Genomic DNA, 21,346 nt, shown 5'->3' on the forward strand with positions numbered 1-21,346 from the left:
CCTCCTTACGGGCACAGAGCTAGGGCAGGAATGTATTTTTGCCAAAAAGGAAAAGGGCTTTTATTCATGGACACAATTGATGAGGCATCCTTTTCACGTCTTTGTGATGAAAAGGTGATGAAAAAGAATCCTGTGAGCGGATGCTGACAATCATACTTTTCCCTTTTTCGCTCTTGAAATGGGAAAAGGGAATAAAAGAGGAGGGGTACGGGGAGAGAGACCTTCATCCCCCACCCCCATCACCCTGTCTATAGACGGAGTCTGTCTCTTTGGCATCCTTTGTTTGTTTGCTTTGCTGCACCCATGGCATGCAGAAGTTTCTGGGCCAGGGATCGAACCTGACCCACAGCAGTGACAACACTGAATCCTTAACTGCTAGGCCACCAGGGAACTCCTTGGCATCTGTTAATGCCTCCAGCATCATCCTCACCAGCTTCTTGCTGTCCTTTCCCCTGCCCTGGGTCTCACCCTCTAAACACTCACCCCGATGGAAACAGTGGCTTTCTGACAATACCATTCCTAGGATTACACCTGCCTGTAACCCCCTGTTGCTCTGGAAATGGTAGTGAATTCAGGTTCTTAACGTGGCTCTCATCAAGGTCATGATCATGCTGCTCAGTCCCCTGGGCACTTCCCAACCATGACCTTCATCCTTGTCTCACTCACTGCTTTCTCCTTCAGTCTCCCTCACAACTCCCCCAGCCACCCTGTCCAGCATTCCTACTGGCCCCTGCCCTGCTCTGCCTTCTCTTTTGAGCATAGCTCGACACACTGTATCATTTAAATTTTGCCTTTTGTTTACTGTTTGTGGTCTGTCTCCTCTTCCTGTATACCCTCTAGAACACAAGCTCCTCAGGCCAAGGCTCTTGGTGTGTTTTGTTCTCAGATGCAAGCTGAGTATATGGCACATGGCAGGTGAGAAATGTCATGGAAAGGCCGATTCACCACCTACCTTTTCGGCCTCGTTTGTAATTCTCCCGGGGCCCACTCCCCATCCCCGCCCCGTCTCCCCGTAATCTGAATGTACTGAACCCCAGGTTCTTGCCTCTGGACCTTGGCATGTTCCATTCCGTAGGATGGGGCAACCTCCTCTCTGTCCCCTGCCCCCTCCAGCTGTATGCCTACTTCTTACTTGTTCTTCAGATTTTATCTATGTGCCACTTCCTCTGCGAACCCTTCTCAGATCCCAACCCTGAATTAAGTTGTCCCCTTTTACCCTTGACTCCTTGTCCTTACTCAAGTTCATCTTAACATGAGTCACTCTGTAGTGTAAGTTCTTCACTTGGTTGCTTACTTCTTCCAACTGTGGGATCCTTGAAAGTGGGGACTGTGTCCTCTCAGCATTGCATCACCCACACCACACACAGTGATGAGTAGCTGCTGAATAAAACTTTGCCCAGTGACATTTGATGGAGGATGTTTGGGGCTGTTTAGAGATCAAGTTAAGGAACCATTTAACATTCTAGTAAAATCATGGGATATCAGGCTGGTGAATGTGTCCATTATAACCCAAATCCAAACCTTTTCCTCTGGCAGCATTCTTTGCCCACAAGGTGGAGCACGAAAGCAAGACCCATAATGGGCGGAGCTTCCAGAGGACGGGGACACCTGCCTTTGAGCGGGTCTACACTGCCAAGTGAGTCCGAACCCTGGGCCTCCTGTGTTTCTGGGCCAGCCAACCTTCCGAAGACCGGGGAGGGGGAGCTCACGGGGAAGGTTGAACTTCACCTTGGGGGCTTTGTGGACCCTCTTCATCAGCATAGCAAGTGCTGGTGTTTAAAGGGAGAAAGTGGGGATGTTGGAATGGGGAGTGGATCTTCGCAGCTCCCCTCCCAGTCATTCAGTCTCGGCCTTGACCAATTTCCTGGAGGGGTCAGTCCAGAACTAGTTTTGCCATTACCCACTGGTAGGCATTAGAAACAACAAGCAGGACCGCCTGCAGGTCACCATTCTTTGGGTCCTCTGGCAGAGGGTGGTGGCGTTTCTGATGCTGGAACAACCAGAACAAGGACAGAAAAACCAGGGAGATGATACAATGGCTTCCTCACCTCCCATTCTTTATTTCTGAATACAAAGACTGTTTGAAAACACCTGAACAACTCAGTGAAGGAGGTGGGTGCCTATTTGGGATGCAAATCCGAAGGATGCTATTCAAACACTCATTTTCCTCTCTGCTGAATGTGTTTAAACAGAAGGTTCAGTCAGTGGCATGTCACCTGCCACTCATGCCTGTGGCTGGAGGCTGGTCAGAAAGGAAGGCTGCAGCTCAGAGCTGGCCGAGGAGCTGGCCTCAGTCTCAGCTTGGAGGTGACTTTCATGTCCCCAGAGCTCCTTCCAAGGGAGGAGTCATGGCCACACAAGGAAAGTTCTAGAATGGCTAGAATAGCGGGAGCAAATGCAGCCCCTCAGGGCCCCCCCTCTCCTGCCTGCCCACTCCACACCCCAGTGCTCCTGTGCAGTCTGATCTCAGGAAATCCTTTCCCCACTACTTTAGGGAGATTTCTATCTTAAGATTTGGGCCTTCTGTGTATTAATCCTCAGAATCAATTGAAGAAGTTTCAAGATGTGGTTTAACCCATCTTAGATATTCATGTTTACAGGAGGCAGGGAAAGTGCGTAGGGTGCCTTCAGCCCCTCTGCTGTTTGCAGAGATGGGAGAGGTTCCCTTGGACACATCTGATGAAGAGGGGCAGAGACAATGTCCTTGATGGGGGGCGACGCCAAAACCTCCCTGAAAACAGAATCCAAGGAAACGCTGACACTATTCTGTCCGTTTGGAAAGAGACGCGTCTTTCCTCCCACATCACTACCCTCTCAGCAGCTCCATCGTGTTCTTCGGAGCAGCGCTGGTCCAGTTGGGAGAAGTGGGGCAGGGCTGCAGCAGTGGAACTCCTCTGTACTCCGTGAGAAGCTCGGTTTCCATTTTGCCAGTAAAGTAGGAGCAGACCAGGCCACCTGGTTCTGCCATTTCCCCCAGGAGTGCCCAGCTCTGCTTCAAAGAAGCTGTGGTACTAACACCTGGTCCCCACTGGGGCCTCCAGATTGCAGAAGTGCCTTCGGGAGGCAGAGGAGAAAACCTGCGAGACAGAAAGGTTTAAAAAAGGGAGGTGGGCAGTGTCTGAGAATTTCTCCTGCTACACTGGCTTCTCTCAGGCAGGCTAAGCTTCTGGGACTTACAAGAACCTTTGGTAAACACAGCGCTGTCATTTGGAAGGGTTTTTTGGAAGTTCTGCCATGGTTTGGGGTTCTTGGGGTCAGAAGGCACTAGAGAAAGGTGGTGGGAGATTGGTGCTCCCCACCATGTGGGTGCGTCCCCACCGTGTGGGTACTGCAGCCCAGCTCCCCAGACTCTCATGCCTTTCCCACTTACCCTCCAGCAGAGGGGAGGGAGACGGAGGGGAGGAGGGAGACAGAGGAGAGGTGGGAACTAAGGGGGTAAGGGGAGAATTTTCTGTAAGATAAAGGTTGCCCAGACACTGCTGTAGTTCGGTTACAAAGACCACTTGTTCTCTGACCCAGTCCTGGCTGTGTCTGCAGTGGGCCATGAAGGGGGCAGTGCAGGGGCTGCTGCCCTCTGGCAAAGCCAGGGGCCCCCAGTCTGCTTGCCTCTGGACAGGAAGCTACTGGGAAGGCCTTGCGTGTTAGCCCAGTAGAAAGTCACCCCCCAGTGACGGCTTCTGCAGGGGCCTCTGGAGGCACCAAAGGGGCGCGTGATGAGCCATGGGGGCACAGGAAGAAAAGAACACATATTTAATATTGCTATTTTTTTTTCTTTGTCTTTTTTTTTTGCCTTTTCTAGGGCCACTCCCGTGGCACATGGAGGTTCCCAGGCTAGGGGTTTAACCGGAGCTGTAGCCACTGGCCTACGCCAGAGCCACGCAACGCAGAATCTGAGCCGCATCTGCGACGTACACCACAGCTCACGGCAACGCTGGATCCTTAATCCACTGAGCAAGGCCAGGGATTGAACCCACAACCTCATGGTTCCTAGTTGGATTCATTAACCACTGTGCCACGACGGGAACTCCTAATCTTGCTATTTAAAAAATAGGAAACTAAACTTTACTCAGTTTTAATATGCAGATTGAGAGTAGTGTGTGTGTATAATTTGTACATAAATCTACCTGTCCTAGGGTTGCACCATCAAAACTCTTGGCTGAGGGTGTGGGATCATAAATGTGTAGAGATTGTATAAAGAGAAGGTGGCATAAAGAATAAATGCTGGTGGGTTGGAAAGTCTGATGCATATTTTCTAGCATAAAATATGACGGCTGACTGATACAGATAGTTCAGGGTGTGGGGGCAGACTTGGTCTTGGCTAATGGGCTGCTCCACCACCCACCTCCCACCAGGGCAGAGCTGAGTCAGGGTTTGAGAGATGAAAGGATCTTGAACTTGACTCTCTCTTCCTGTGCCTAAAACCTAGATCAAAGTCCTTTTCCAGCTGATGAGTACGGCCAGAGCAGTTGGTTTGATTTTGTGAGAACGATTTCAGAACCGACCTCAGATCCTTCCCCGTGGATGCAGGGGAGGACAGGTGGCAGAGAGAAGATGGGTCTCTGGAGATATGTCATTTTCTAAAATGGGTCCCATAGATTACAAATCCGTGGGCTGTTGATAGGGAAGGAGAGGTTCTGTATGCAAGACTTTCAAGAACCTTTGTAAGAAATTATGAGAGACACTGTAATTCTTAGTCCTCCAAGAAAGGGAGGGCTTATTTAACTACAGACCCCTCCTCTTTTTTTTTTTTTTTTTTTTTTCCTAGAGGGAATCAGAGGTTTAGTATTTCACAAAATGCGCTTTGGTGGGTGCCATCCTAAGGTTCCTCCTCCCCTGCACCTCTCAGAATCCGCTCTAGACTCACTTCCAAGTAGTGTGGACTTGCTGAATTATGTGAAGGTGATACGTCTCCATCTCTGTCTCCCAGGCCAGGGATTGAATCCCAGCTGCAGCTGGGACCGATACCACAGCTGCTTCAATGCCAGATCCTTAACCCACTGCACCAGGCCCGAGATCAAACCCGAGCTGCTTCAGAGACAATGCCGCATCTTTAACCTATTGCACCACGGTGGAAGCTCCTACATTGATTCTCTTGATTAGTATTGATACTATTACTATTATTAGTGCTATTTACTTATTATTTATTTTAATTTTTATTGAAATATGGTTGATTTACAACGTTGTGTTAGTTTCAGGTGTACAGTAAAGTGATTCAGTTATACATATATCTATCTATCCATCTGTACTATTTTTCAGATTCTTTTCCCATATAGATTATTAAAAGATATTGAGTAGAGTTCCCTGTGCCATACAGAAGGTCCTTGTTGGTTATTTGTTTTTATATATAGCGTATATTTTTTCTTTTTTTGGCTGCACCCACGGCATATGTAAGTTCCCAGGCCAGGGATCAAATCCAAGCTGCAGCTGTGACCTACACCACACGTGCTGGAACCTTAACCCACTGTGCCTCAGTAGAAACTCCTATAGTAGTGTGTATATTTTAATCCAAAACTCCTAATTTATCCCTCCTATATTTACTTATTTTAAATGAACCCCAATTAACTAGCAAAACATGAAGTGTTTCTATATCTCATTCCCAAAGGTGGAGAAAAGTGAATGGGAAAACCCTGAATGAGTCCTTTTCACCATAAAAGCACGGACTGTGCAGTGCATCCAACTTAACACAGCACAGTGAATTGTTGGGGGATCTGCTGAGTAGCTCATAGTTAGGCCTCAAGAAATGATGGACAAAATGGGTTTGTCAGTTTTGTCTTGCAGAAAAAAATGGCAAGAAGAATATTTGGAATAATAATGGTTTGTCAGTAGGAAAGGTATTTCCATTGGGGATTCTGAGAAGGAAGAGGTAAGAGGAATAATAGCCACTGTTTATTGAATGGTTACTACAAGCCAGGTACTGCTTGGCTTGTTTTATTCTCACAACAGCCCAGGGTGTAATTACCACGTCTCCATTCACCTCTACTAGATGAGGAAATTGAGACTCTGAGGCCAGGAAGTGTACCCACAATCACACAGTCGAAAAGTGGCAGACGCCACATTGGACCCAGGCTCTTTGACCACATGAGCATCCTCTAGGCCCCAAGAGGCAGCTGCATCACCGGCCACAGCTCCTGGAGTTCAGCCCAGCAGCAGCCCTCTGTCAAGGAGGGGCATGTGTGCATGGAGCTTTGGGTGGAGGCCCTGGCTAAGGAGAGGGGCTAGCTTGAGCCAGAGTGAGGGTTAGGACTCTGGGCATATTCTGGAAATGGAGAGACGAGCCTATTTTCTTAGAGTCAGGGGAGTTTCACTCAATTCCAGGCAAACCATGTTTTACCGGGGACCGTGGTGACTTGAGATAATAAGCAGGAATTATTGACTGACCGATCCAGTGTCAAATCACCAGACAGTTCTCTCTCTGAGCACAACCCTGGGACCATAAAGAATTTTTAAAAATTTTGCATAGCCCAGACAAAATCACTACATCAAAACAAACAAAAGCGGAAGTGTGGGAATGAGAGGAAGCAGGGGAGAGCTTTGGTATTAATAGATTTTCAAACTGTTAGCGCATCAGGCGTTAGGGCCATCAGATATGGAACATTATTCAACTTAATAAAAAGGAATTTTTCTCTCTGCTTTTCTTGAACTTGGAAATGGATCGTGTTCTCAAAGTCCTGAGGCTGTAGTTTTGAGTCTCTAATGATTTATAAGAATAGGTGTGATGCTCCTGCTTAGTGGCTACAACAGTTTTCGTTTTGGAACCTGTTTATTCACTGAGTGCTCCAGCCCAGATGGTGGACTGGTTCGAAGCTCCTGTCCTTTGGAGTTCTTACTGTGCCCATAGAAGTGGAGCTCCTGGGCCCCCAGAGCACCGAGCCAGGCCAGCAGCTCTGCTGTCTCTCCTGTGTCTACCCAGGACAGGATATGCTGGGTTCTTACCTTTTACATTCATTGACTCTCTGGTAAAAGGACCAAGGGCTGGTCATCCCAGGGTTCTCAGTGGTACCAACTGAATTGTGAGACCCTCTCTGCTTGAACCAGATCAAGAAGGATCCAAGCAAGGAATTTGGATAAAAGGCCAAATATGTTTCAAAATTTGCATCTTTGCTTTTCCCTCTATAGTTTGAATTGCCTTAGACCAGAGCAGGCTAATTGCCAAAACTTGAGCAGGCATCAGAATCAGCTGGAGGGCTTATTAAAACACTGGTTTCCCCTACCCCCAGTTTTACATCCTGTAGGTCCCCATTGTTAACAAGTTTCCAGGGACCACACCTTGAGAACTAGCACATTAGACCATCTACTCTCAGAGCTTAAGTGAATCTCAGAGTTATGAATTTTTAGTCTCTTAGTGTTACAGGTAAGGAAACTAGTCCAGAGAGGTTGCGTTGCCAGTGACAAACTGCTGGTTAATGTCCGGCGGGGGCCAGATCCTCATTACGTGCCCTGTCCACTCTTTTGCCTTGCCCCTCCCGCTTGTATCTCATTGTGTGGTTTTTCCATGGATGTGGGTATTGATTCACCCAATCTAGGCTGTAAACGTCTCAAGAGGACTCTCACAGGCAGTTTGAGTACAGGCAAACCTCGTTTTATTGTGCTTTGCAGATACTGAGTTTTTTACAAATCAAAGGTTTCTGGCCACTCTGCACTGTCAGATGATGGTTAGCATTTTTTAGCCGTATAATATTTTAAAATTAAGATATGTACTTTGTTTTTTAGGCACAATAACCTCACACACTTACTGGATTATGGTATACCATAAACATCAACTTCTTTTTTTTTTTCTTTTTTGGCTGTCCCACAGCATGTGGAAGTTCCCCCGCCACGGGTCAGGTCCGAGCCGCAGTTGCGACCTACACTGCAGCTGGAGCAATGCTGGATCCTTTAACCCGCCGTTCCAGGCCAGGGATTGAACCTGCATCCTGGTTCTGCAGAGATGCTGTCAATCCTGCTGCACCACAGGGGGATCTCTATCAACATCCACTTTTATACACACTAGGAAAGCAAGACGTTCCTGTGACTTGCCTTACTGTGGTATTTGTTTTATGGCGGTGGTCTGGAATTGAACCCATGATATTTCTGAGTCATATGGAATCAAAGAGATTACAGACCTGTTTTTGGAGTTGAACTGACCAGGGTGTGAATCTTGACTTGGCTACTTTGTAGCCAGGTGACCCTGGGCAGGTGATTCAACTTCTTGAAGATTCAGTTTCTCATCTGCAACATGAGACTAATTGTCTAGGCAGAATAACACCCCCAAAGATGTTCATTCTAATCCTGGGAACAGGTGGATAGGCTTGGTTACATTGTGGGGGAGGGTGGTGCTCGAGGTTGCTAACTAGTCAACCTAAAGATAAAGACTATCCTGGTCTATCTGGCTGCAATCACAAGGGTCATTCACATGTGGAAGAAGGAAGCAGAAGAGCTGGTGTCCCAAAGACGTGATCGGCCCCTGCTGGCTCTGAGGTTGGAGGGGGCCACTGTCCAGGGTGATCTCTGGAAGCTGGAGCAGGCAAGGAAACAGACGCAGTGCATCTCCAGAAGGAATGCAGCCAGGCTGACACCTTGGTGTCTTCCTTCATTTCTTCCTTTTGGCCCAAGGAGAGTGATCTTGGACTTCTGACCTCCAAATAATAAATTTTTCTTGGGTTATGGCTCCTTGTCGTCCCCCCCGCCCCGCCCCCAAAGCCATGGGAAACTCGAGCAGTTTAAAGGAGATGGAGGGTGTGAGACCCCAGCATGGTGCCTGGCGGAGAGTGGAAGACCTCCACGGGGGTGGAGACTGGGCCCTGCACAAGGCCATTGCTCCAGCAGCAAGATTTCTGAGCACCAGCTTTTCTGAATCAACCCAGGTGCCTGAATGCTTGAAACTCTCCCTTCCTTCCTCAGCCTGGCCTGATGGTCTGAGCTGACTTGTGTGTCTGACTTGAAGGTTTCCCGAGTCAGGTCCCTCTTCCCTGACACCCCCACCCTGACCACCATCCCGCCCTGCCAGCTACATTGCTCACTTTTCAATTCCAAGAAGTGCATTGGCATAGCCTGGAGCAATAACCCTGCCATGGTGAATCCATCAGGAAACCGTGTCTCTGATCTACTTCACTGAGGAAGGGAGTAAACAGGTGTTCACTTTATACCACTCTCTGTTTCTGACGTGCTCGCTGCCCCGTCTTTTCAGTAGATGTCAGTGGAATTATAAATAGGGTTTGAGCCCATGTGCAATGGTGATTATTATCATTATTATTATTTTTAGGGCCGCTGGCATATGGAAGTTCCCAGGCTAAGCGAATCTGAGCTGCACCTGCCGGCCTACGCCACAGCCACAGCAACGGCAGATCTGAGCCGCACCTGTACTGCAGCTCATGGCAATGCCAGATCCCTGACCCACCGAGCAAGGCCAGGGATCGAACCCTAATCCTCATGGATACTAGTCGGGTTCGTTATTGCTGAGCCACAATATGAACTCCACGACTGTGATTTTTAATTAAGCATTTCAGGTAATTTTCAGATTGCACTGCAGTAGCACATCTCCTGATTTCTCCCGTTGTTTATTTATTTCCACAGCCAGAACTGTGTCGATGCATACCCCACCTTCCTCGTGGTGCTCTGGAGCGCAGGTCTCTTCTGTAGCCAAGGTAACCCAGGCTCCTCCTTTGTGTGTTTTTTCTCTGAAACGTGCCTTGCGAGGAAGTTCAAGTGCAGGTTCTTGTTGAAAAGACTTTGCCTGATCTCCAGCTCCAATCCGTGAAGCCCTGGAGGGGCGAGATCCCTCCGGAGATTGTGTTTCTACCTGCGCTGCTCCCTCGCAGAGCGGGCGGTAATGCGTCGCTAATGCTGACTCCCCGGTGACTGGTGAAGAGTGGCGGCGCTGACAAGGGTGGTTTAAGGCTGAATGTGACTCAGAATCCTTAAGCAGTGTTAGCTCAGATGCAAGGGCATTATAAATGAGAGCGCCCAAGGGGTCTGTTCGGGGACGGCTGTCATTGGCTGTCCTGCTAATAGGCTTCAGCGTGGCGGTCCTCTGTGGGCCTGGATTATCAGTAACCCACAGTCTTGACTGCAGCAAGTTGACTCCCAGAGTTAATTTAAAACCAGGAGTTGGCATTGTTGTTCAGCGGGTTAAGAACCAAACATATTGTCCATGAGGATTTGTGTTCTATCCCTGGCCTTCCTCAGTGGGTTAAGGATCTGGCCTTACCAAAAGCTACAGTGTAGGTCGAAGATGCAGCTTGGATCCAGCATTGTAGCTGTGGTATAGACCGGCAGCTGCAGCTCCAATTTGACTCCTAGCCTGGGAACTTCCATGTGCTGCAGCTGCAGCCTTTAAAAAAAAAAAAATAAATGGAACCCCAAGACATAATTTTGGTCCCCTTTGGAGATTGGCACTGTCTCTGGTGAAGGTTTGGCATGACCTGGCCAGCTCCCAGGCCCATCAGTGCATGAGAAAGTCCCACTGGTGTTCTCTGATAAATGATTTCATCTTCATTGTCTTCATCCATTTTATAAAGTAGATAAAGTGGATATTATTTCACTCTGTTACCTTTTTTTTAGCCATGCGAGGCACACAGATGTTCCCTAAGCCAGGGATCAAACCCACTCCACAGCAGTGACAACCCCAAATCATTCACCACTAGGCCACCAGGACACTTTGATTCAGGGAGATAAAGTAACCTGCTCAGGGTTGCTCACCTGGTGAATAATAGAGCCAGGATGGGAGCCCAGGTCTTTCAGGCTAAATCCTGGGTTTTTCACAAGTATCCTCTTACTTTTTTCATTTCCACAAAAATATACATTGAACACCTACTGCGTACCCTGTCCTGGGATCCACAGTGATGAGTAAAACAGAGATGGTGGTTGAAGCACACAGCACTTGGCGAGATGGATCATAGGAAATAAGTGAATGGACCAATTATTGCTAAGGGTGAGACGAGCCTCGAAGGAAGAGGGTAAGGTGCAGTGATGGAGAAGAGGAGGGGGTGGTAGCAAAAACCAGTTCAAAGCACAGGGAACCGCTGCCTGGGCGCCGTAAGGCTGTCAGTAAGCTCACCGTTTTCCACTTTCTGTCCTCAGCTGAATAAGAAACATGTCTGACATCGCTTGAAAAATCAAGTCGAAGTACACGTATAGTTGGAGTTGTGATTCCTTTTTTTGTCTTAGACAGTACTTGCTATGGATGAATCTGGAGTTGTTCTAGTTAGATAACTACAAAGGGGAGGTTGAGAGGTTTTAGGGCCTGGAAATAGGCATTTCCCACCAAAACAAATGTTGGCTTTGTCAGGAGACAAACGTGTCGATTTGATAATCAACATTTCTTATGAATATGGTAGATTGTAGAGTTTTTTCAGTGAAAGGAACCCCAGAGATCATTCCTGCCCAAACCCATCATTTAACAGAGCAGGAGCACAGACTCCAAGGGAACTTGCTCAAAACCTAAGAATTTTAGAGCCTGGGTTTGAACCCACGGCACCTCTCCTGGAGGTCCAGGCAGCCCAGGGCACACAGAGGCAGCCACCAATTCCGCAGAAGGGCAGTGAGTTCAGCCACTTTGCACTGTGATTTTTATTAGTCCATGTTCGATTCTGCTCCCATGAAAGAAGATGGGCCGGTAAGTTAGAGCAGAGCCACCGGGAAGGCACCAACCACAAACATCTTGGTCCAAGGCAAATCGTGAATTGTGACCATTTTGTGACTTTCACAGAAGAAGACAAACCTTACAAGCAGTTTCTTTGTGTCTCTGTTTTCTTCTCAGCCTTGGAACAATAGCCTTTGGGAGGCAAGGAGCTGTGAGATGAACGTGGTCTTGGTGCTCACAGGCTGGAGGATTCTTGCGAGGACACTCACGCTGGGGCTGTGACCCTGGGATGTTGCTCAGCTTTCCTAAGCCTGTGTCCACATTTGTTAAACAGGAATTATCATGTTCCCAGGATGTTCAAGTGACATAATGATAAGGCCTAACATAGCGCTTGACCTGTACAAAACTGCCTGTATCTGACAGTGCCGGGCCCACAAAATGGCACGTTCATACAGTTTAATCTAATAATATTGTATTATTATTATTTTTTATCTTTTTAGGGCTGCACCCATGGCATATAGAGGCTCCCAGGCTAGAAGTCAAATAGGAGCTGCAGCTGCCGGCCTACACCACAGCCACAGCAACACAGGATCCCCACCGTGTCTGCAACCTACATCACAGCTCCTGGCAATACTGGATCCTTAACCCACTGAGTGGGGCCAAGGATTGAACCTGTGTCCTCATGGATACCACTGAGCCACCGCAGGAACTCCTAACCTAATAATAGAAACTCAATAAATGCTACTACAGATGGTGCTGATAAAGTTCTGAAATCAGACAGACCTAGAATCCTTTTTTTTTTTTAAATTATTCAATGAATTTATCACATCTGTAGTTGTATAATGATCATCACAATGGGACCTAGAATCCTTGTATCTCTTCTTCTTGGCCCACGCAACTGACCTTCATTCATTCATTTGACACATGGGTTTGTTTTCTCAGGCAACAGACAGCTACCTTTTCTGTTTCTTTCTTTCTTTTTTTTGGTTGTGGGGGCTGCATCTACAGCATGTGGAAGTTCCTGGGCCAGGGATCCAACCCTTGCCACAGCAGCAGCCTGAGCCGATGCAGTGACAAAACTGGATCCTTAACCCACTGCACCACGGGGAATTCCTTGACACGTATGTTTTGAAAGCCAGTACTCTCCAGTCACCATGCCAGGCACGGAGACCATGGCCAGCAAAAGATGTCTTTTGATCTGGGGAATGACTCTGGGGGAAACAGACTTCCTTGAGTCCAGATTTCCTTGTCTGTCAAATGACAGTGATGTCCTCTTTACCAGGCATCTGGGAGAGTGGGAGACCCAAGTTCCCAGTATCCCTGGAGCAAAGCCTGACACATAAAAAGAGCTTGGTTGGTGCACTTAATTTGGTATTTGAATAACACTGGGGGGTTTTCAAAGAGCTTTTACACCCATACTTCTTGTTCACCCTCATAATAATTGCTGCTAGTTAGGAAAGTGCAGTCAGCCCTTTGTCCAGATGTAGAATGAGATAAGCTTTAGCTCCAGATCCTCACGTCCTGGTGGGGCTGGTTTCCTAACTCTCAGTTGCAAGCATTCAGGACTCTAGAGGGTTGTTTGGCTCCTGGATATTCCTCCCAGGGCTGGAAGGCAAAGGGTATTTCTTTCCCTAGAGATCTTTCCTGAACTGTAGCAATTGTGAAAAGGTTGAGCATTGCAGTTCCTGGAGGCTGACAGGTGTGGGGTGTACTTTGAAGAGAACCAGCCTCAGCCTCAGAGTGGGGCTTAGGGTCAAGTCCAGCTCCTCCCCCCAACACACACACTTTCCAGCTGACAGTCTTACACAAACCCCTTGGCCCCTGGAGCCCAGGTTTCCACATCTGGAAATAGAAAAGATGATACTGGTTATGTGAAAGGGATTCAAATTAGGTAATGGGTATGAAAATACTTTGTAAACTATACCAAGATGCTAACACAAGGTAACATATGACTAAAAGATCTCAGCTGTCTTCTAGCCCCGGCCTCTTTGCTGAATTTCACATCAGCTCCGACTCTCGGCTCCTGAGGCCTTTGCTAGGTTTTGTGACCAACATTAGTTGCATAGTGACTGCATCAATATTGGGTTAACTTAGTGTGTTTTGGCATCGACGACACTAACACAGGGGCGTTCCTTTCTCCTTTTAGTTCCTGCCGCCTTTGCTGGACTGATGTACCTGTTTGTGAGACAGAAGTACTTCGTCGGCTATCTGGGAGAGAGGACCCAGAGGTAGGCCCCTGGACTATTTAAGAGCCACGGAGGAGGAGTTCCTGCTGTGGCGCAGTGGGTTAAGTATCTGGCATTGTCTCTGTGGTGATGAGGGTTCGATCCCTGCCCTGGTGCAGTGGGTTAAGGAGCTAGCGTTGCCGTATTGGTGGCATAAGTTGAAGCTGAGGCTCAGATTCGATCCCTGGCTCAGGAACTTCCATATACCATGGGTGTGGCCATTAAAAACAAAACAAAACAAAACACCTTGGAGGGAGTCACGCTTTTCAAGCAGGAAAAGTGATCATTCGCGATAGTCTGCCTACCGCTTAAGACCCTGCCGGACCACTTGGGGTGCGGGGGCAGAGGCCGGGTGGCTCCCTCATCCTTCCTTCCTACTTGAACTTTGCTGGTTCGGAAATATAGCTGGGGCTCGTGACTCGTTTTCCCGTTAAAAAATTCCTTCCTCATAGTGGTGGGATCACAAAGGATGCTTTAAGGCATTGCTTGCAACCCCACACCCTCCCTCCCACCCTGCAGTGTCCGTGGCTTGAATGACATTCTATGTCTGGCTTCTCAAGGCCCCCAGTGAGTGAAACATTTCATTGTTTGCCTGGAGAAGTGAGAACTACGGCTTGCACCTTGTGATAGGTTGTCTTGAGCAACAGATCATCCGGGGGCCGGCAGAAAGAGTGTTGAAAAAGTAAGATGCAGTAGCAGGCCATGAACACAGAAAGCAGGTGGAGTCATACTGCATCGCTTACAGATGTCGTCTAAGCGATGATTGTACTTTCGCCGGACCTGGGTGGGGAAGTCTGGATTCTAGTAAGATAAATGCTAGCACTTTACAGAAGAAATGTTCACCTCATCGTCTGCCACCCATTCCTTAGCGATCAGGATTCCTGATGTCCCAGCTGGGCTTTGGGGGCAGGAAGATATTCTGGGAGGTAGCTGCCCATCCACTGACCCCAGCCTCCCCCTCCATTTCTCTCCCACGTCTGGCTTCACCTCCATCTCCGTCTCTCACAATAGTGCTTTCTCTGGTAGATAATGGGCTCTCTGTTTAGAGAGCATCCTTCAGAGGTGACGAAGATAGTGACGTCCCGGGAGGGTGGCAGGTGAAAGCGCTATGTCAGCGGAACCCGGGAGCCTGCAATGCTGAGTGCTTTGGGGTGGTGGGCTTCGGGCAGAGGAGAGTGACTGTCCCCCAGCACTCCCCCAGACTCTTCTCTCCCTCCCCGATTCCTCTCTAGTGTTTTAATTGATCCTCTAAATCTACAATGCTGTGACCTCTTATCCTTATCAACGCTGTCCTTAATGATATTCTCTATTCTCTGTTACCTGGAAACCCTCTATTCGGCCTTTCCCCCAAGGGTTACTGTTGTTAAGTGTTGAAGGGGGCAGAGTGTCCTTCAAGGAAATGAGGGCTCTGCTCTCCCGCGCTGGCTTCCGCCCCCAAAGTTCCAGGAATTCTGCCCCATCACTGGTTTCCTTCTGATCTGTCACCATTTGCCTGAGATATTTATGTTGCTTTAATCGCAAGACAACTTGCGGGGCATGACGAATACAGCTGTTACCCATAGGCTCTTCTCATTTCAAAGGTCCCCAGTACCAGGGAACGAACAAGGGGTGTCAAAAATAAGCAACAGGATAGAGACAGTAAACTGCTACGTGTCCCTGGACCTCAATGACATGTAAATGGCCCAAGCTCTTAAATCCTCCCCACCCGTCTCCTCCCTTAGGTGGTGGGAAGAAAATCCCACTGCCCCTGAGCCCACTGTCCGTGGGCTGGACCCTTCTCACCACTCCTGCATTCATTACTAATCTATCCTGGGCTCTTGCCTGCTGAGACCAAGCATGGCCTCACAGTATTTCCGGACAGTTGTCATCAATAGAAACGATGTATCCTAGGTGAAGTGTCTGATCCTAATCTAGACCAAAATATAGCCTGAGGGCCTCTTTGGTCAGGCCAAGGGCATGTTCAGTTCTGCCTTCTAGAACCTACTGCTTTCCAATCCCTCCTCTGTTGTGGATGCTTCTTTCTCAGGCCCTCATCCTCCACCCTGACCCCTTCTCCCTGTCCTGATTAGGTCATGGGCAGCATCTTTAACGACACCATAGTGTAGCATGAATCTTAGTATCTCCCTTTTTCATTCTGAGCTACTCTCTGGGCCCAAGGTCAGTTGCAGTCGCGTGATGTTACTAGACCCTTGGCCTTTTGTCACCTCCCTAGAATCTAGGATGCTCTGTCTTCCTGTCCCTCAGTGCCCTGTCCCCTGTTGGACCTCCCACTAAATTCCTCTTTGCAACTGCGAGTTCTCAGCTCAGTGCTAGACAGGCAGAGATTGGCAGCTCGAGGTCCATGAAATCAGGTCACCCGAGCCCCCCTTCTCCTCATTGCCCATGCCCCCCTTGTTCACTCAGCGGCCGTTCAGGACGTTTTACTGCCCACCTGCTCTGAGCAGGCAGGTGTTGGTGAAGGGATAACAGTAAGCATGGCTGAGCTTTACTCTCCAGGAGACCCAGGGCTCTCCTAGGATCAGGAGGCCCTGTGCAAAACCCAAATATTGAGCTTACAGAAACAATAATGGACACAATTTTCACTTTTTTTTTTTTTTTTTTTTTTTTTTTTGCTTTTTTAGGGCCACACCCATGGCATATGGAGGTTCCCAGGCTAGGGGTAGAATCAGAGCTATGGCTGCTGGCCTACACCACAGCCATAGCAATGCTAGATCCAAGCCGCGTCTGCAACCTACACCACAGCTCATGGCAATGCTGGATCTTTAACCCACCGAGTGAGGCCAGGGATGGAACCTGCAACCTCATGGTTCCTAGTTGGGTTTGTTAACCACTGAACCATGATGGGAACTCTGTGGACACAATTTTCAAGAGAACTGACCCCTCACAGTCATTTCGCCCTTTAGCATCAATTTGCTAGATCTCTGGACCCCCCAAACATGTTGCTTCATCAGAGATAGAGGACAACTTGTACTCTTTGGACCCCCTGGGGGGGTGAGTATATATATGGCTGTCAAGGCTGGTGTTTCTAAGCTGAAATCCACCAACCAACTGTACCAGAATCACCTGGGGCACATACTAAAAACACAGATTTCCAGGGCCCAGAAATCTGAATTATAATGATGTATTTTTTATGTTTATATTTTTAGGGCAGCACCCATGGCATATGGAGGTTCCCAGGCTAGGGGTCCAGTTGGAGCTGAAGCCACCAGCCTACACCACAGCCACACCAACTTGGAATCCAAGCCACATCTGTGACCTACACCACAGCTTACGGCAACACTGGATCCTTAACCTGCTGAGCAAGGCCAGGGATCAAACTCCAGTCCTCATGGATAGTAGTTGGCTTTGTTAACCACTGAGCCATGACGGGAACTCCTTAATGATGTCTTAAGTGACTTACATGCGTGGAGTTTGGAAGTCACTGCTCATGCTTCTCTTCTGAGAATGATTCATTCATTTGATAAAAATGTATGGGGAACATGATTTATTGGAGACAACGCCGGTAAAGGAAGGAGCTGCTAGCTGCTGTCACGGATCTCACTCTTTTTATTCCCTTTAGAAGTTACTGGATTTAAAGTGACATTTCTTTATTGAAAAGAACAGAATTTCAAAGCCACAGGGACTGTAAAGTTTTCTTTTCTCCCCATGTTTCTGTTTGAGGTGGGGGAGTGAGAGGCTTGGCCAGGGCTGCGTAACAGTGAGTGGGGCCAGAAGTCAAGTCTCCGGGTGCCCAGGATCCCCGTTCCCAAACCACAGAAATGCTTGCTAGAACCACGGAAGCTCCTAGGAGTTTTAGGCACATCCAAGATAGGAATTGTTTGGCATAACTCACCTTCCATGCTCTGTGTGAGTTTTCTGCCATGTGTGGAGGGGCATGTGGTTTCAAAACTAATAACCAGTCCCTGTCTCCAGACTCTGAAGGAGCCCCAGGAAGTGGGTGTGGCAGGAAGGGCTGGCGTGAGTCCCCATGTGCCTCTTCCTGGCTCTGTGACCTCAGGCAAATCACTCAACCTGTCCGCTCTCAGTTTCTCCACCTGGAAAACAGGTTAATAATAATACCTCACAGAGGGGAGTTCCTGTCATGGCTCAGTGGTAACGAACCCAACTAGTATCCGTAAAGATGTGGGTTGGATCCCTGGCCTTGTTCAGTGGGTTAAGGATCCGACGTTGCTGTGAGCTGTGGTGTAGGTTGCAGACGCAGCTCGGATCCTGCATTGCTGTGGCTGTGGTGTGGGCCGGCAGCTACAGCTCCAATTCAACCCCTAGCCTGGGAACTTCCATATGCTGCTTGTGAGGCCCTAAAAATCAAAAAAAGAAAAACAAACAAATAAACCTCACAGTGGGCTTCTGAGAATTAAATGAAGTTACAGCTATAAGACCCCTGGCCCTTTCAGATGCTTAATAATTTAACTCTGACCTTCCTTGCCCCATGTAGAGAGAAGTCTGTATCAACTTTTAGAAACAATAAAGAGAGGTCTGGATTATTTGAACACTAGTTGTGCCTGCTGTTCCTCTGGGCTCAGCCACTTGGCAGGTCTTCTGAAACTTTACCTGGGTCTGGGGCGGGGTCTTCACTTCCTCACATTGTGCCCGCATCCCAGGGCTGCAGCCCATCTCTGAGCTCGAGAGACTTAAAGTACAGTGAATGCAGGGCCAGAGCCGGGGACCCCTGCCTGGATGGGTGTGTACTGAGCTCTTGCCCCAGAAGAGTTAATGCTCCATCGTTAAAGCTCCTTGGGAGCAATGTGTCTTGAGTCCTTAGAAACATCCCGCCCAAATCCAAAACTCTGCTGTTTCCTCAGGAGGCACTCCTGTTCCATCCTTCGCCAGAGATTTATCTTGAGCAGGGTCTGAAATAGCTTCACAAATCACTTTTTCTTGTTTCTGTAATGAGCATATGGTGGCCTCATTCGTGTGATAAATCTGAGCCACTCCAGTATTTGACTTTTAACAATGTAATTTCTCCGAAGCCTCTATTCTCTGGCTAAAAAATAGACTTCTTTTCACTTCCTTACCAGCACTAGCAGGTAATTCTCTGTATTTGTGAGGGCCACCCTCACAAAGTGCCACAGAAATGTATTTTCTCACCGTTCTGGAGGCTGAAAGTCCAAGATCAAGGTGCTGGCAGGGTTGGTTTCTTTGGAGGCCTCTCTCCCTGCCTTGTGGATGGCTGCCTTCCCCACGTCCTCAGCGTGGCCTTCCCTTGTGCGTGTCTGTGTCCACATCTCTTCTTATAAGAACACAAGTTATACTGAGTAAGGGTCCACCCCGGTGACCTCATGTTACCTTACTCGCCCCTTTGAAGATGGTATTTCCCCATACAGTCCCACTCTGAGGTCCTGGAGTTCAGGGCTTCGGCACCTAAATGGGAGACACAATTCAGCCCCTAATGCTGTCTTTTGGGACCACACTTTCCATCCCCCAATGAAGAGATAGGATGTCTCACTTGATGAGCATAACCGTGAACAGGACACCAGGCAGAGAGGAACACAGTGGGCCGAAGAGCAGGATGCTGTCAGCTGCCATGACTCTCAATGTTTCCTGTGCCTGGGGGTCACACAGGGAGCTTGTTGAAATGCAGGTCCTGATCCAGTAGGTCTGGGGAAGGACCTGGGCTTCTGCATTTCCAGTTGGTTCCTGTGTTGCTGGTCCATGCAACCCTGTGAGGAGCAAGGAGCTTGGTATTCAGCTGCGGAATGGTTTTGACACGGAAAATTAGGAGTTGCATCATGAACCTTTGGCGTCCCTTTCAACAAGATAAAATCTCTAACACTGAACCGATGGATGCCACATTCTGCTCTCTGATTATAGCAAGAAAGGGCCGAGCAGCATGAATGCACCTGTTTAGCTGAGCTAGCCGATCTCCTGATTGCCAAAGGGTCCCCTTGCCATCGTCTTCACTAACAGCCTTAGTGACCCGCTTGGCTGGACTTTCCAAACCTGCTAGAGCTGCACAGATGGACCAGCAGCAGCTTTCACAGAAGGATGCTGCAGAGGAGGAAGGAAGCCAGGGCAGCCGCTGTGCACATAGGTGGTCGCCTGTCACTGGGGAGATGCCTCCTGACCCCCTCTGTTGCTCTGTCTCAGCAGCTTAGGATTTAGAGCCTCTGAGAGAAGGAGACAAAAGGACTGAACGTCTCCCTCCCCCGACTCACTTAAAATGAAAGGACCTGCCTTTGTTGCTGGGGCCAACCTCATTAGTGTGAACATCAGTCCCGGGCGGCCTCAGGAGACTGGACCAAGCCCTCAGAGGCCAAAGCACCTCTTAGATGCCACCAGCCTTCTTGGCTCACGTACACCATCCCTTCTCACAGAGAGACACCTGAAGCCCCCGTGATACACAGTTGCCAGCATGGCACTACAGGCGTTCCTGGAGGGGGTCTTAGTGAGTTCTGATGACCCGCAGAGCCCACCACCTTCACGCCGTCAAGCAGCGGGTGTTTGAGAAGCTGGAGAGCAGAGCCCTAAGCGTGATGGGTTTTGAGGCTCTTTTAGCTTGGCTTTGACATAGATTCAATGACTAATAGGAGCTAAGACACTTCCATCCTTCATATGAAGTAAATGGAGCATTCTTGAGTAAAAGGAGCTATAATTTAAACCCCATGTATCTCAAAGTGACATTTTTTGTTAAATGGGCGTCATTTGTGCTGCTTCTACAGTTTTGTCTCACCTTCTTTTCCAGCACGCCGGGCTACATATTTGGGAAACGCATCATCCTGTTCCTGTTCCTCATGTCCCTTGCTGGGATATTCAACTACTTCCTCATCCTCTTTTTCGGAAGTGACTTTGAAAACTACATCAAGACGATCACCACCACCGTCTCCCCTCTCCTTCTCATCCCCTAACTGGCTGCTGAATTCCGGGTGGGTGGGCTCCGCTGATCAATATCCAGAAGCCGTCATAACTCAGCCCATTCAAAGATGCAGCTCCTCTTTAGTCGGCTGTAAATCCAGTGACCCTCTGGGCTCTGCAGCTTGAGTTAACCTTTCTTTTCCTGGAAGAGAATATCTGCATGGCAGCTCTGCCCCTTGCACATGCAGTGGCTCTGGCTTTGCTATTCAGATGCTTTCCGTGTGTTTCTTGACTTGTCCTGCTTTCTGAAGATGTTTTGTGACCAGATTTATGTTTTCCTAAAATAAAATGCACAGACATGTTCTAGGCTGGTGGTTGAGTTTTTGTGGGTATATTGCTACAGTTGAATAACTAGTTTGTTTTCCTCAGACTTAACAATAAAAATATGTTATCCATGGAGTTCCCGTCGTGGCTCAGTGGTTAACGAATCCGACTGGGAACCGTGAGGTTGCGGGTTTGATCCCTGGCCTCGATCAGTGGGTTAAGGATCCGGTGTTGCCATGAGCTGTGTGGCTCGAATCTGGCATTGCTGTGGTTTTTTCGTAGGCCGGCCGCTACAGTTCCAATTTGACCCCTAGCCTGGGAACCTCCATATGCCGCAGGTGCAGCCCTAGAAAAGACAAAAAAAAAAAAAAAAGTATCCTTATGCATGCATGCGTGCACACGCACACATGCACATGCCTGGAAAGGTCATCAGTGGTCAATTGTG

At 48.5% G+C, this 21,346-nt stretch overlaps 1 protein-coding gene across 4 annotated transcripts in view; it reads left to right on the plus strand.

Annotated features, from left to right (window-relative positions):
• ALOX5AP (arachidonate 5-lipoxygenase activating protein) overlaps positions 1 to 20,943 on the plus strand; it is a 66,784-nt gene extending 45,841 nt beyond the window's left edge. For 3 of the 4 annotated variants that reach the window (XM_021065157.1, XM_013980423.2, XM_021065158.1), the window contains 4 exons: positions 1,537 to 1,636; positions 9,553 to 9,623; positions 13,707 to 13,788; positions 20,468 to 20,943. In XM_021065157.1, coding sequence (XP_020920816.1) covers positions 1,537 to 1,636; positions 9,553 to 9,623; positions 13,707 to 13,788; positions 20,468 to 20,630 — 416 coding nt within the window. In that variant the 3' untranslated portion in view covers positions 20,631 to 20,943. 4 annotated transcript variants of the gene reach the window in all.

Source organism: Sus scrofa, chromosome 11 (assembly GCF_000003025.6).
Source record: "Sus scrofa isolate TJ Tabasco breed Duroc chromosome 11, Sscrofa11.1, whole genome shotgun sequence".
In the NCBI taxonomy this organism is placed as follows: Eukaryota; Metazoa; Chordata; class Mammalia; order Artiodactyla; family Suidae; genus Sus; species Sus scrofa.